The sequence below is a fragment of the Oryctolagus cuniculus genome, chromosome 17 (assembly GCF_051225735.1).
Source record: "Oryctolagus cuniculus isolate XC-2025 breed Fujian yellow rabbit chromosome 17, ASM5122573v1, whole genome shotgun sequence".
NCBI classification, from domain to species: Eukaryota; Metazoa; Chordata; class Mammalia; order Lagomorpha; family Leporidae; genus Oryctolagus; species Oryctolagus cuniculus.
Genome location: NC_142883.1, coordinates 36,143,070 through 36,159,877, shown reverse-complemented (window position 1 = coordinate 36,159,877; position 16,808 = coordinate 36,143,070). Strand labels below are relative to the sequence as shown.

General features: G+C 43.4%; 1 protein-coding gene across 21 annotated transcripts in view; it reads left to right on the top strand.

Annotated features, from left to right (window-relative positions):
- Positions 1-16,808, top strand: part of BCAS3 (BCAS3 microtubule associated cell migration factor) — a 611,182-nt gene that overhangs the window by 470,345 nt on the left and 124,029 nt on the right. The window contains exon 25 of one of the 21 annotated variants that reach the window (XM_089317315.1): positions 12,851-13,144. The exons of the other annotated variants lie outside the window; for them this stretch is intronic. Within the exon in view, the coding sequence (XP_089173441.1) occupies positions 12,851-12,882 (32 nt within the window). The 3' untranslated portion in view covers positions 12,883-13,144. Of the gene's footprint in view, positions 1-12,850; positions 13,145-16,808 lie in introns of those variants that run through there. 21 annotated transcript variants of the gene reach the window in all.

Genomic DNA, 16,808 nt, shown 5'->3' with positions numbered 1-16,808 from the left:
AGAGTGAAACATTAGGATTGAACTCTAAAGTCACTCCACACTGAAATGCATGGTTACCTATTTCAGATGTTTTTGAGATGACAGAAGTTAATCCAAATAAATTTTGGCTTTGGCCATAGCAGGTTTCCAGCAGTTGTCTGCAATGAAAATATTTGCTGGTGACAAGTCCATGCTGGTGGACATGGGAGTTTTGTTCTGGCAAGGTTTTTTACTTTTTATTTTTAACGTGAAGTAAGATTCTTCTCTCCTGTAGTCTTTTGTGGCCCTGCCAGTCTTTGTATTCCAGTCGGCAACCTTGGCCGCTTACAGAGTGTGTGCTAAATGTAACAGTTACCTTTTTCACTTAGCAAGTGGCTCCTGAATCCCCAGCGTGGATCTAAATCCAATTGCTCCTGAAGTTTACCTTTTACACTTGTGTTGGTTTTAGCCAGTGGCTGCCATGTCAAAGGTCATGAACTTTTACACTTCCTCCCCAAAGATTCACAGTGTTGGTGCCCAGTCTGTCAGGATCTCACTAGATTGGCTTATTTAGTTTTGCTGTTGTTGCTTAATTCATAAAATCATAAGGCCTTTTTCTTCTTTCAAATGAATGGCAAATGAGGGACACAGAAGAAGAAGAGAAAGGAACAGAATTCCTCAGTATCTTAATTAGTTTGTAAGTTCTTCCTTAAATGTGTCTTTATGGGTGTCGTTGTACTGGCCTACAGCAACTAATTGAAACCAGATCCTTAAATTTCTGGATGGAGGAACAGTGGGAAGCCCAGAGCATCTTCTCCCTATAATCCAGAAACATGTTGCTGTGCTTGGGAAACCTAGCATGATCTGGTACAGTAAGGAAGGGTATATTTATTCCTGTTTTGTTATTTTTTATTTACTTGAGAGGCAGAGAGAGAGAATTCCCATCTGCTGCTTCACTCTCCAAATGCCTGCAACCACTAGGACTGGGCCAGGACAGAAGCCAGGAGCCAGACCACAATCCAGGTCTGTTATGCGGGTGGCAGGACCCCAGTCATTTGTGCCGGCACTGTTGCTCCTCAAGGTCTGCACCAGCAGGAAACTGGGGTCAGGAGCCAGAGCCAGGAAAGGAAGCCAGGCACTCTGACGTGGGATGTGGGTGTCAGAACAGCTAGGCTAACTGCTCCTGTTTGAAATGGGTGCAACCAGAGAAGGTTTTTGGCCTAGTAATTAAGACACCTGAGATCCACATCAAAGTAGCGAGGATGGGGCTTAATTACTGGTGATTATTGAAACGATGTATTTTCTTTGCATTTGGTATTAAAGGGAAAAATCCATTTATTTTCAGCTACAGAATGTATGATTACAGTTTCTTCCCTATCACGTGCTGATTCGGATTTGATGTCAGAAATTCAGAGTGCTGCTCCAGCAGTGCCTGCCAAGCGCAGCAGTGTGCCGCACACACTTCACCGTCTTGCTCTCGGGCCTCCCTAGAAAATCCAGGTGATGCTTGTTCTGTGACACCTACTTTTCAGGCAACTCCAGCTTGTCAAAAGACTGCCAATATCTGAAGAATTTAATGGGTGTTAACACATTTTTTACTTGGTTGAAGAAAATACTCAGACAATTTTTTAAAATGTCTAACCCTTTGAAGCAGAGCTCTTTCTCTGCTGGATCCCACGCTTGCTTACTTCTTAAATCAGAGTGTATTGGATCTGCTTTGGCCCAGCGGGGAGGCTCAGGCTCACCCACAGTAGGCAGGCAGTTCTTAGTGACTGTCGAATGTTGTGAACATCCAAGTGTGTGCTGGATCTTAGATCTTACAGGTTTGATTTGTTGCTGTTGTACTCATGTGAGTTTCCTGTATTATCTTTCTCCTCTTCCTGTCATCAAGGCCAACAACCTGATTGCCTCTAGACAGAAAACCCTCTATTGACTGCTCGTGGGCGCTGGAGGCACGTGGCTTACATGGCCAATCACATGTAGCCCTCCCAGCAGATCTGCGCTGTCACTGCTGCTACTAGAGTTCCATGGCAAGAACCTGAGGCCTATAGAGGTTGAGCTTTTCGTCACTGCTTTCAGTGTCAGCGCCTGTATCCTGTATCCTGTACCTTCCCTTTGTAATGTGCCGCTTCTAGTCTGGGGGACCAGAAATCCAGCTAACTGGATCACACATGACAGGAAGTTCTCCCTGGTCGGTCTTCCTGGTGGGATTCTCAAGAGAAGGGTTGATGAAGAGTGGAGGAGGGGGCTGGCGCTGTGGCTCACTTAGTTAATCCTCCATCTGCTGTGCTGGCATCCCATATGGGTGCCAGGTTCTAGTTGCTCCTCTTCCAGTCCAGCTCTCTGCTGTGGCCAGGGAGTGCAGTGGAGGATGGCCCAGGTCCTTGGGCCCTGCACCTGCATGGGAGACCAGGAGAAGCGCCTGGCTCCTGGCTTCGGATCAGCACAGCGCGCCAGCTGTGGCAGCCATTTGGGGGGTGAACCAATGGAAGGAAGACCTTTCTCTCTGTCTCTCTCTCTCACTGTCTAACTCTGCCTGTCATGTTAAAAAAAAAAAAAAAAAAAAGGCGTGGAGGACCTGCAGGCTGGGTGCTACTGCCCCTTCTGCTTAGGACCGGATTAGTCCACAGTGAAGCTGTTGTGGTGCTGTTAGTCAGCATGGTTTCATTCTGGCTACCCTGTTTGTCTAGGAATAGAGAGATTGCCACCGTGAGCCCTCACAGACTGTTCTGGAGTAGTCACACACTGCTCTGAGAGCCAGTGAAATCCATGAGTCATCCCCAGGACAGAACATTCAGACATTTATCCAGATTAATGCTGCCTGTGCTTGTGGGGATTGCAGGACCCCTCTGACGCCTTCCTGAGCCCCAAGTTCAGATCTTTCACCTGTCCTCTCTGGGTGGGTGCTAGTCACTGAGGCTCGCAGAATCTACACGTAGTCCCAATACCAGAGCCATAGAGGAAGCCCAGGGAGTGTGGGAGGTTTGAAGCAAAGAAGGCTTTGTCATCTGGGAGGGAATTATGTTCGCCCTTGAATACGATGAGGTAGGCAAGACTGGTGGAGCTGCTCCTGGATGCTAGGAGACCTCATGTGCCCTGAGGCCTTGTGTCTGAGAGGAGGGCCAGAAGCCAAGAGAAGAAACTGGGCACTGGTGCTTTCAAGTTACATGGATTGCTCAGGTCAGAGCACCCTGGGCTATGCTCAAGAAGTCCTTAGAGTCTGAAACCTGCCCTTGGGAGATGTAACTTTTTATGCTGTTTACATTTTATGTAATGATTTTTTTGGCTCTCTCCTTGATTTTAAATACAAGTTGTGCTAAGGTCAAAGAAAGGGACCAGCATTGTGGTGCAGTGGGTTAAGCTCCCCCTTGCAACCATGGAGCAGTTTTCAAGTCCTGGTTACTCCATTTCTGATCTAGCTTCCTGCTAATGTGCTTGGGAAGGCAAGGGAAGATGGCCCAAGTACTTGGGCACATGATCACCTACGTGGGAAAGCAGGATAGAGTTCCTGGCATCTGGCTTCAGCCTGGCCTAGCCCCAGCTGTTGTGGTCATTTGGAGAGTGAGCCAGTAGATAGAAATGCCTTCTCCCTCTCTCATCCCTCCCCCGTCCCACTATGCCTTTCAAATAAGTAAATCTTAAAAAAAAGACAGTGGTTGATGCAGTGGTGTGAGTAGCAGTTCTGTTATTCCAGAGTGAGCTCCCAGGAAAGTAAAGTGCAAAGGTTTAGCAGCAAGTATAACAGAGTCCTTTCCCACCTGAACACTCTCCTCTGAATGTCCTCCCCTGAAGGGATTAGCATAATGTCCAAACCAGCAGGAGGAGCTGCCTCATTTTTTCCCAATTGAGACTCCTACTTGGGGGACCAGTCTCCTGGCTTTTAACTGAAGTATTGAACCATGTCAGCGATAGAAAAATTCTTTATTATTTTGCTTTGGGGTTCTTCTAACCTTCACTTGTGTTGTGAAATTATGAAGGAGTCAATAGACACATTGAAATCTTCAACCAGAAAAGCTGCATTAATAGGAAACCATAATTTATAGTTGTTTTCAAAGGATCTGAAAGCACTAGAGGGCCCTTAGTACAGTATTTTCCCAAATTAGGCATCATTATCCTAAAGAATGCAAGCTGTCACCTTTTAAGTCACAGACCAATCTTCTGTATCTAAATGCCATAACTTTTTTGCTAGGCAGCTGCAGTCTAAATAGGTGAATCATATTCTTTTGCTTCTAAAACTTCTCCTTTTGAGAAGGCTTTAGAGTGGCAAAGAAATGCATGCTTCCCGAATCTGGCCCAGGGTCTGGATCTGGAGCCACAACTTTGCCTTCTGCCCGCTGAATTTCTTCTTCACGCTAAGGTTGCATTTTTAATCTTTTAAAAAAAGATTTATATATTTATTTGAAAGTAAGAGACAGAGAGAGAGAGAGATAAGGATAAGTCTTCCATCCACTGGTTCCTTCCCCAGATGGCCACAACAGCCATGGCTTTCCCAGGCCGAAACCAGAAGCCAGGAGCCAGGAGCTTCTTCATATATGTATACTTTTATTATATAAAGCTATTTATCTTTCAAGTTATCCAAGCTTATCCCCTGAAATTTCAAGCAAAATAGCTCTCCCTGGCCCACTATTAGGTAGCCCCCACCCAGAGACACTGTAGTAACATGAGAACATTGATAGAGGTTATGTTTTTTTATTGGTGTCTTTTATCACATTTTACAAATAAGAACGAGTTTTGTAAGTTTCATGTATTTGCTGAAGGTCATACAACTCATGAAGTGCAAAGCTGTTTCAAAGCCCCTGCCTCCCAGAGAAATGAGAAGACAGATTTGAAATCATTCCAGAGTTCATGGCAGTGGGCTATTCATGTACAGGGTGTTTAGTTTCCCACGTAGTTTAGAAATTTTGATTTTGGATAGGCATGTATGTTACATGTAACTGTAGGTACTTCCAGTGATGTTTTCTAATAAAATCCATTTTGACCTAAAAAAGTTTGGCATTTGGCACAGTAATGAAGACACCTCTTGGGATATCCACAGTCCATATTGCACTGCCTGGATTTGAGTCCTGACCCTGCTTCTGAGTCTAGCTTCCTGCTTATGCATACCCTGGGAGGCAGCATCAGGTGACCACGACTCAAGTACTTGTGTCCTTGCACTCATGTGGGAAACCTGAATGGAATCAGTCTCTTTCTCTCTCTCCCCCACCCCTGCATTTCAAATAAATAAAAACAAAATTTTAGAAAAGAGTGGTAGGCAATTTTTCCCAATGAGAGTATCTGGTGAAGTGGGTGCTTTTTCTTTTATGTGCAGTGACAGAGTCTCAGGAGGGAATCTGCTGTGTTCGTGGTGGACTGGCAGGACTTTGAAATACAGCCTTTTTCCTGAGCATGTTCTGTTCCTGCCCTGCAATCCTCTGGCGTTTAAGGAAAGCCCTGACAATCCTAAGACTCTGAGTTTCATTTTGAGGATCTGAGACCAATGTTCTCTTTCTTAAGAGAAAAAAGATTCAAATGTTGGGAAATTTCTTGCAGGTCCTGTTTTAGTCTCACTGAGCTCTCACCTCCTTGTGACCATGTGAATTAGAAATGACAACTACTGTTGTTGTCATTACTAAAAATCACTGTTTCTTTGTTGCTGTTGTAGAGTTGGGTATCTGCTTAGCAGACCAGGGCAGCTACCCTGGAGCTACTGTTGCAAGACAAAAAATCATGTTGCCTGCATCAGCTGGGAATTCCATGGAATTTGCTTCCATTTGACTGTGTTTCCAGATGGAACCATGTGCCTAAGTGTTTGTTTTGGGCCCCTAAGAAGTCATTCCTTTGCAATGATCTGTAGCCAGACTGTTCTCCGGAGCAAATAACCTGTGTGACTAATTTGAGGAGGAGTGTGATAAACTTTGTTCCCACTTAAGAAGCAGCTAAAAATACTCTCCCCTCTTTCTGTTATCTGGCAGCACTCTTTGAGGAATAACAGAAAGAAGGGGTGAGATTAGAGCAGATTGGGAAAGTTCAGAAAGCCCAAATTTCGTTTGGAAGCTTCACACCTTTGAGCCCCAGGGGTGAATTTTGACTCGAGGTTTTTACAGGTTTCCTGGTAGAATCTGAGCTTCCCAGAACTCTGTGTGGCTAATGGCTTTCACAGAAGCGATTTTACAACTGAAAATGGCCATCCACCAGACTGGTCTTAGTTCCTCATCCAGAGCTGAAAATGATGGTTAGCTTGACTTCCTGTGCACATTCAGTATTTCTGTGGAGACTTCTTTTTTTGAGTTGTGGTCCTCTGATCAACACATGGTAAATGACCAGCTTCCCTAAAATGTAGAGCAAACAAGTGTGGTTTAAAGACCAGTGCACACCTCATGGGAAGACCATACTGGTTTTTGCCTTGACCCAGGCCCTAGCTCACGGAGAACTTCTGGCAAGCCACAGCCTTCCTGTCCTTTTTGTCCTTCCTGCTTTTTGTACTTTAAAATTAAAAAATTGGGCTAGCTGTTTGATTAAAAACCTCCCTTTTATACCCTTTCTACTCCAATAATAGAACTTTTTTCTAATAAAATTTTATGCAGGACCCAAATATATAAAACAGATACAAGTGGAGATGCTTGGATTAATGGAGGGTACAGAGTGAATCTCTTTTGGACTTCAGTTCTGGTCCCTGGGGCACTTTCTTGGTTTAGTTTATTTCAGCTTCTATTAAGAGCTCTTCCAGCTGTGGCATTCTCTAATTCTAATTAATTAATAGCAGGTTCAGTTTTGATTTTTTTTACCATTTTTAATTTTTCATTCACTACCTGCATCAGGGAGGAAGCCAAAGGTATTGAGTTGCACATGATTTAAGTTTGTAGAAGGTATAATTAGCTAATAGTAAGAACTAGTTCTGGTCTAAGCTTAACTACTAGGAGTTATGGAAGTTTGCAATAGAAATGTACTTTCTTTGTCCTTGAACACACGGAGCCCAGAGTATAGAGAAGGAAGGCAGTGATAAACCTTGCAACCAGTAAGAGCTCACTTCCCAAGTATTTCCCACTGAGCTCTAGTGTCCAGTTCCTCTTCTCCTTCCTCTCTCAACTCCTGGTTTCCTGCACCACTGTGGAGCAGTCTGGGAGGCTGGCCTGCAAGGACTTCCTTCATTCTTACATGCCGCTCCGTGTGTTCTGCACCTGCCATCCTGGCTGATGCAGTGCTGACCTGTCATGTGGGATTACATTTGGAGCCTTCCGGGGAAAGCATCAGAATGTTGTTAATTGCAAAATCAACAGCTCTCCCGCCTTCTCCTCTGGTGGGCTTCCCTCTAGCAAGGCAGGAGCTGCTGGGAGCATATTAACACCTGCGGCTTTTAGATGAGCTTTGAGCTCTCACTTCATTTTCTCAGCTGCGGCATCTCACTGTAACTGTGGCCAATCATTTTGCTTTTCTTGAGCAGCGACTTCTCCCAGCCAGTGGTTTCCCATTAATTGTTGGAGCTGTTCATGATTTATCCAAATAATAATAACAACAACAACAACAAATACTGTTGAGCATTTTCTCTCAGCCAAAATTGAAGGACAGGATAGGTACAGCATTTCCCAAATCCTCCCTGGCTAGCTACAGCCTCCACGACTTGTCGACAGGCAGGCTGGGCCCATCCCAAAAGAGTGAGTGTCTTTTAATGAAAACAAGCCATTTTGAGAATTTGGATTTTTTTTTTTTTTTGACAAAACAAATGAGCCATTCGAGTGGCTTATGTATGAATGTGATTGTTTGGCAGGTGGAGTTATTATTCTCTTATGTTAAAATTTATTAACAAGGGCTTAATTTCATTCCAGACAGATTGTGTCAAGGCGACTGTGCACTGCAGAAGTACAGTGAAATATGAGATTCTTGAGCCTTTAGTGGAAGCTGAGCTAGAGACCCCGTTAGTCCTACCTCCTCAACAGCCGCAGCCATGAAACTTCCTTGACCTTTTCACCTTTAAACTTTGTTTGAACTTGGAAAGAAGACTTTCGAATTTAAAAAAAGAAGGAGAAGGAGAAGGAAAGACAGACAAGGGGGGGACCAAGGGTTGGGGGAGGCCGTGGAGGGGCTAGAGCGGCGGCTGGGGGGAGAGGACTGATTATATGTTAGCGTAACCATGCTGCCGGGACAATAATCCTCCTCTGTGTGTGAGTTTCTGCTACTGGGAGCCTCGGGTCATCAGCTCACATGACATACCCAGAGGCTAATGCTAGCCTGTGCTGTTTTTGAACATATTCAAACAAAGGCTGATTATCCAAACAAGAATTTGGACTGCAGCAGCCGGACCAGTTAAATTATAGTTAGTAAAACTTGGCGCCTTCTACGCTTGCAATGTTACAGTTGCAGCTGGGTCCTCACGGGTCCACACTAAACAATAACACCCGAGAGTCACATCTCCTGAGCACTCAGGTTAACTCCTTGGGTGCTAAGGGACAAGTGGCGGTAACAGCTTCACCTTCCAGCCAGCCTCCAGTGGGTTTGGGTAGGGAAGTGTGTAGGGGAGGGGAGAAAACACTGTTACTATTTTCTTAGCTCTTATTTTGGAAAGAGAGTAATTGTTACTCAATTCCTTTAACAACAGTTCTTAAGTGCTCCTGTGGACAAATCCCTGGGTAGCTACTTTGTTTCCATATAAATGATGATAATGAATGGCACAAAACAGCCAAGTGTAAAATGGTTACAAAATATTAGGAGTAGGGACTGGTGTGTGATGTAGCAGGTTAAGCAGCTATTTCAGATGCTGGCGTCCCATATCCAGGTGCTGGTTGGAGTCCTGGCTCCTCCACTTTGGATCCAGTTCCCTGCTAATGCTCCTGGGAAGGCAGCAGAAGTTGGCCCAAAGACTTGGGCCCCTGCACCCATGTGGAAGACCCAGATGGAGTTGGTGGCTTCTGGCTTCACCTGGCCTGGCCCTGGCTATTGGCTACCATTTGAGGACTGAACCAGCAGACAGAAGACTAATCTCTCTCCCTCTCTTCCTCTCTCTCTCTCTCTCTCTCTCTCTCTCTCTCTCTCTCTTTGTGTGTGTATGTCTGTCTGTCTGTCTGACTGTCTCTGTTTCCTCTATCTTATTCCCTTTGTTGCTCTGCCTTTCAAATATATGAGTACTTTTATTTAAAGTATGAGTAATTTAGTGGATGGGACTTGGAGATGATGAAGGCTTTTTTGAGATGGTGTCATTTGAGATGATTTTTAATTGAATCTTTAACAGTGGCTCTCTGGTGATTTTAACAGCTCAAACAAAGGAATTGAAGCAGGAATACTGGGACTTGGGTGGGAACGGAAGTAGTAGAAGAGAAGTCTGAAAGATAAATTGAGACTGCAAGGGGAGAACTTAGGATACCAAGTCTAAGAGAGTGGGCTTTAGCTGAAAGCAAGACGAACCATTAAAGGTACCTTCCTTTTTTATATAGCTGTCTTTAACAAGTTAACTTTTGTTAGAAATTTACTGTATTTTTGGACATTCGACCCTCAAAATCATTCTCTAAGAAAACAGAGACCCAGAGAAACCAAGTAACTTTCTCAAGACCACACAGCCCACAAGTGGCAAACCAGATTCACACCCAGTTGACCCTAATCCCTTTTCTGTACCACTGCTCCTTTCAGATTTTCTGATTGTAATACAGAATTAATTTGGAATATTTTTGTATGGTGGCAGGAAGCTTGACAGTAATGTATCACCACCAGTCTTGAGTTGGATGACTGTGGTGATAAAAAATTACATGGATGGGTTTTTTGCTGGACAAGATGTAGTTATGATGATAACCTGGGTTGGTTCACACATATGGCTTGCAGTGAGTTCGTGTGAACAAGAGTATTTATTCCTGACCAGTTCCACCAGGGCCAGTCTGTTGTCCTGGGCACTTCTGCCAGGGCCAGGTCTCATGGCTTCATGGCGTGGCCTTGCATTCGGTAGCACTGGGTGAGGCTGTGCAGTTCCCGGATTGCACAGGGAATCTTCCCCGTCCCCTTATCCTCTGTTGACCTTGCCACTGTCTTGTTTTCCTTCCTGTCCTCTTTGATATACTCTGTTATTGTAAGCCAGGCTTGTGGCTTCTGGGAGGGGTGATTGGCAGGGTCAGTCAGACAAGCGCTGAAACGTGTGTCCCAGAGGTGGAAGCCAGATTTCCTCTCTGGGCCCTGGGGCCAGCCTCCCTTGATGGCTTCATGGCTAGAAATAGCGAAAATGCAGATGGATATTGCAGACACTCCAGACAAGCATGTGAGAGTGCAAATGCTTGGATGCTTGAGATTTTAAAACTCACTAATGGATATTTTTCAGTAGTAGAGTGTATTTTGGTGCCTGTTTTCCCCATCTATGGCAGATAGGTTGAGGTTTACAGCTCTTAGGAGGTTGACTTAGCTCATTTTTGAAACACAAAAGCAAGAGTGAATACGATAGCAGGTTACTGTGGTTGAGATATTGGGGGTTAATTGACACCAACATTCTTACTTAGCTGGGATTAAAACAAATTCTCTACATAGTGAGTGGGTAGAGAAGCTCTCAGTGTCAATGGCAGTGGTGTCAGAGGTCATTATATATTGAAGAGGAAAGCTTGCATTGGAAATACTGGCAGAGCTCTGCAGATTTTCAGGTTTGTTTGCTTTTGTATTGTTAAATCTGCAGAGGTTCTAAGCAGATAGTTCTAACACATTTGGGAAAGCTGTTAAAATTCTAGATAAACCTTCTGGAACTTAGGGGTACTCCTGGAACTTTGGTGGTCTAATGCTGAGAAGTTCCTCCTTTTGATGTTAATCATTTGCATTATATCATTGGCTCTAAGATTAATATAAAAAGGGAACTTCATTTACGCTGAGTGATCATGTTTCAATGTGTTAATGTTTCAAGAGTAGCAGAGGATAACATAAAACTGTTAAGATCTTGATCATGCTAAAAGTATTAAACTTGGCTTTTGGAGATTAGCTTTTTCCTACTTAAAATTAAGAACTTAAAGATTTTAATCAAGATAATCCTAAAATGTCTTAAGGTGCAACTTATTCTGGAGGTGATACTACTTGGAATAGTAAAGACCAAAGGAGACATTGTGAGTTAATGTTTACTCTTTCATTACTATTTTAATCAAATGGCTTTACAACTTGACCTTTTAAATGTGAATATTTTTTTAGAAGAACACTCAGGTATGTGAAGCCATAACTGTTGTGTTGGAAGTTCACAGTCCTAAAAGTCTTAGAACTTGAATATTAAATAAGTGTGTGATCACAATGTCTTGATTGGGGTTTTCTGTTTTGGCAGTTATAGTCTCCTGAGAATTGGTATTGCATGTAGGAAATATTAAATATATGGTGGTTATTGGGGTTTGTAACCATGCTGCCATCGGTGGTGTTTGAGGGAGCATCGGCAGTCACAGTGGGACCGTTTATTAAATCCCTGCACTCCTGCAGGAATTGTATGGATTTAATTTCTTATCCTTACAACCATCTTGCCACACAGAATAGTTTTTGTTGCTTTGTTCTTCACAGATAAGCAGACTCACAGATAAGCCTGAGAGAGGATAAGTAGTTGGGACAGGTTTTACACCCAGGTTTTTGTAAGTGATGCTCATTTGAGATCTGTCACCTTCTTAGTACCCTAAAAAGTTCCAAACAGGCTTTATCTCAGTCACTAGACATTCATTTACCTGTGTCATTGAGCCCTATAATGGAAGGGTCCATTTCTTTTAAATTGATCTCAAGCACACTCAAGTGTATCCTACCTAAATCTCCCTACCCACAAAGACAGAAGCATTCTTAAAAGGTACCAAGAGTTGTTATTCTTAAAGTGTTTCTGATGAAGCCAAAGGCAAAATACTTTAGGCATAGGGGGCCAGTGCTATGGCGTAGCAGGTAAAGCCACTGCCTGCAGTGCTGGCATCCCATATGGGCACTGGTTTGAGTCCCAGCTGCTGTATTTCTGATCCAGCTATCTGCTATGGCCTGGGAAAGCAGTAGAAGATGGTACAAGTCCTTGGGCCCCTGTGTCTTTGCGGGAAACCTGTAAGACGCTCCTGGCTCCTGGTTTCGGATTGGAGCAGCCTCTAGCCATTGCAGCCATCTGGGGAGTGAACCAGTGGATAGAAGACCTCTCTCTCTCTCTCTCTCTCTCTCTCTCTCTCTCTCTCTCTCTAACTCTCCCTTTCAAATAAGTAAATAAATCTTTTTAAAAATATTTTAAGCATTTAATTAGATTCTGTTTTGGGGGCATGCAAGTATTCTTACCTTGGAAACCTGCTCCCTCCTGTTCAGTTCTCTCTCTATCACTTGCCCAGCCAGAAATGATGTCCCATCTACTGGTTCACTCCCCAAATGCTGGCAACAGCCAGGGCTGGGCCAGCCTGAAGCCAGAACTCAATCCATGTCTCCCATGTAGGTGGCAGGGACCTCAGTACTTGAGCCATCATCTTCTGCCCCCCAGAGTACATGTTAACAGGAAGCTGGAATCAGAAGCAGGGCAGGGACTCAAACCCAGGTCCTCTGATACAGGATACCAGTGTCCCAAGCAGCATTTTAGCCACTGCCCCAGAGGCCCTCACCTGCTTAGGTAAGTTTCTTTTACTTTTGCAGAGCCATTGTTGAGTTTCAGGAACAGTTCTCTAACCATGGCTGCTTCCTTTACCACCTTTGTAAGTTAATCCCAGTTTCTTCCAAACCAAATCTTAAATAAAAAAAAGGAACAAAATGAAAAACCAACTCTATTGAGGTATGATTGGTATACAAAAAGTTGTAAATATTTAATGTATACAATTTGATGGGTTTGGAGATAAGTAACACCTGTGAAATCATCTCCACAAATCTATACCCATAAACCTATCCATCACTCCCAAAAGTTTCCTCCTGCCCTTTTCATGTTATATATGCACGTATGTGCAATAGAAACACTCACTGTAGGATCTTCCATCTTCAGCACTGCTGCTGTGCACCACACGTGACTGCTGACTTCAGGAACCGTGCAGTGACTTCGAGGACTCACGTAACTGAAACTCTGTCCCCTCAGATGGATACCCCCCTCCCCCTCTTTCCCTGGTCCCTGGAAATCATGGTTCCTCTCTCTGGTTCTGTGAGTTTGACTATTTTAGATTGATTGTGTAAGTGGTACCATATGTTATTTGTCCTTCTGTGAATGGCTTACTTCACTTAACATAATGTCCTCCAGGTTCATCTATGTTCTAATAAATGGCAGAATTTCTTTCTTTTTAAAGACTGAATAATCTTCCATTATATCCAAAATCACATTTTCTTTATCCTTTCATCCACTGATTGACATTTAAGCTGCTTCCAAGTCTTGGCTACTGTAAATAATGTTCCCATGAACCTGGGAGCATCTCTTCATAATCCAAATTTGAATTATTCTAGTTATATACCCAGGAGTGTTATTGCTGGATCACATTGTAGTTTAGTTTTTAATGTTTTGAGGACCCGCCATACTGTTCCCTATAGTGGTAGCACCTACAATGCACGGTGGTTTCCTTTCCTGTGTATCATCACCATAAGTTATCATCTTTTGGTTTTTTGACAATAGTCATTTTAACAGGTATGAAGTGCTATCTCCTGGTGCTTTGAATTTGCATTTCCCTGATGTTTATTGATGAACATTTTTTCATATCCATATTGACCATTTTTATATCTTCTTTGGAAAGATGCCTGCTCAGGTTTCTTTTTTTTTTTCCCCCATTTGATAATCAAGCTATTTGTTTCTTTGCTGAATTATAGATATTAAATATTTTGGATATTGACCCTTTATCAGGTAGATGGTTTGCAAATATTATCTCTAATTCTATAGTTTGCCTTTTCATTTGGTTGAGTGTTTGTTTTGCCATGCAGCTTTTAATTTGATGTAATCTTGCTTGTCTGTTTTTGCTTTTGTTGCCTGTGCTTATGTGGTCGTATCCAAGAAACATTGCAGAGGCTAGTGTCAAGAAATGTGTCCCCTACTCTTTGCACCATCTTTCCCTTCTGCCATAATGGTGCACACGAGTGCCCTGGCTAATGCTCTCAGGAGCATCAGTAGTGCTGAAATGAGTGTTTGTTTAGGCTGTGCTCCGGAGTCAGGTTCCTGACTGTGTTACTTATATTGGCGAATCTGAAATCATTGGTGACCCACTGCGAAGATTGTTGTGGCCTTCACAAGCAAGTTAAACAAGTATGAAGTGATCAGCCTCAGATTTGATGTGCAACTGAAAGAGTTAGAAAAATGGTGAAATAGTCTACTCCTATCTTGTCAGTTTGATTTCGTTGTACTGACTACCTTAGCAGGTATCACGGACCACGAAGAAGCAACATGAAAATACACAGGAGGGTGAACCCCAGGATTCTCTTTCTAGGGATGTAGCACATGCATGCAAGGAAAATGCCTCAGCATTCCCTCTGTTTTCTTTTGGAGGTCTTACAGTTTCAAATCCTGTATTTGAGTTGTACCACCTTGTATAAGCTCATATCTTCTACCAGAAGTTTCTTGGATCATTCTTCTTCTTCTTCTTTTTTTTTTTTTTTTAATTTATTTGACAGGTAGAGTTATAGACAGTGAGAGAGAGAACAAAGAGAAAGGTCTTCCTTCCGTTGGTTCACCCCTCAAATGGCCACTACGGCCAGTGCTGTGCTGATCCAAAGCCAGGAGCCAGGTGCTTCTTCCTGGTCTCCCATGCGGGTGCAGGGACCCAAGCACTTGGGCCATCCTCCATTGCCCTCCCGGGCCACAGCAGAGAGCTGGACTGGAAGAGGAGCAACCGGGACTAGAACTCGGTGCCCATATGGGATGCCAGTGCTGCAGGCGGAGGATTAACCCAGTGAGCCATGGTGCTGGCCCCTGGATCATTATTCTTTATGAACTACTTGGTGGTTAACTAATTATATTCCATGAAACACCACGAGGACTGGAGGCCCAGACTCCAAATCAGAGACTCATGAATTCTTGTTTTGCTTCAGTTTGTCACATTGAGTGAGACTTTTCCATAATTTAGGAAGATTTAGCAGTGAGTGTTGTTTCCCTGAATCTAGAGTAAGTAGGATTACCTTCACCTTCAGGCCTGTCACTCATCTGTGTTTTTCCATATTGTACCACTTCCTGCCTGATACATGCATCTGGGAGGAAGTGACTGCCAGAGAGTTCTATTTGACATACTTGGGAAATAAGTATTAACATGCTAACTATGTGGGGTTTTTAATAGTATGTGAATTTGAAACCTTTTTAAATCTTTTTTTTTACTTAAGTTATATTTGTTATAGGAAAATTAAGAAAAAATACAGAAGCAAAAACAGAAATTATAATCATTCATAATTTCATTACTTTGAGTTTGCTACTATTAACATTATGGTATTTATTCTGCAAGATTCTTTTATGCATTAAGGCATACACATAAATGCACAGACACATGTTTTTGTAAAAGGAGATCATATCGAGTTCATATGGCAGTAATACAAGCCTTTCCCCTGTTGTCCGGAGTGTTTTTTCTTTGGCTTTTTACTAGGTGCTATATTGAAGACATCTTTTTGTGTCAATAAATAACAATTTTACTGCATCTCCATTAGTGGATACTTACTATCCAATCATTAGCTGTATCTGGACTTTGCTGTATCCTTTAGAAGGTAGTGTCTTAGAAAGACAAAGAAGGGGGCTGGCATTGTGGCAAAATGGATTAAGCCACCGCTTGGGATGCCAGAATCCCATATGAACACTGGTTCAAATCCCAGTTGCTCCACTTCCCATCTAGATGGCGCAAGTACTTGGGACCCTGCACCCATGTGGGAGACCCGGGTTAAACTTCTGGTTCCTAGCTTCAGCCTGGCCCAGCCCTGGCTATTGTGGCCATTTCGGGAGTGAACCAGCAGATGGAAGATTTCTCTTTCTCTCCCTCTCTGTAACTCTGCCCTTCAAGTAAATAAAAAATGTTAAAAAAAAAAAAAAAAGTTGTAGGTTTTCCGTAGATATTTTTTTTTAATTAGAAAAAGCCATTCAGTTTAAGAAAATAACAGGCCAGTGCCACGGCTCAATAGGCTAATCTTCCGCCTGCGGTGCTGGCACACCAGGTTCTAGTCCCAGTTGGGGTGCCGGATTCTGTCCTGGTTACCCCTCTTCCAGGCCAGCTCTCTGCTGTGGCCCAGAAGTGCAGTGGAGGATGGCCCAAGTTTTTGGGCCCTGCACCCCATGGGAGACCAGGAGAAGCACCTGGCTCCTGGCTTCAGATCAGCGCGGTGTGCCGGCCGCAGCACACCAGCCACGACGGGCCATTGGAGGGTGAACCAACAGCAAAGGAAGACCTTTCTCTCTGTCTCTCTCACTGTCTACTCTGCCTGTCAAAAAAATAAAAAATAAAAATAAATAAATAAATAAATAAATAAATAACACAAGGCACAAAGGCATGAGTTTAGAAACAGGATCATAAGAAGTTAACAAAAATATGTGTCATGGGGCTGTCACTGTGGCATAGTAGGTTAAGCATCTGCCTGTAGTGCCGGCAGCCCATATGGGCACCGGTTCAAGTCCCAGCTGCTCCACTTCTGATCCAGCTCCCTGCTGATGGCCTGGGAAAGCAGTGGAAGATGGCCCAACTCCTTGGGCCCCTGCACCTGTGTAGGAGACCCAGAAGAAGCTCCTTGCTCCTGGCTTCGGATTGCCGCAGCTCTGACTATTGTGGCCATTGGGGAGTTAACCAATGGATGGAAGACCTCTCTCTCTCTCCCCCTCTCTGTATCTGTAATTCTGCCTCTCAAGTAAATAAATTAATCTTTTAAACAAAGTGTCACAGAGAATAACTACAGATAAAGTTGAGAGTATTATTTTACTTTAATGTAAAAATGATCGAACTCTCACATACTTCACTTATTCTACATTTGAGAAATGGAATAGAAACAGGCACGGTGGTGCT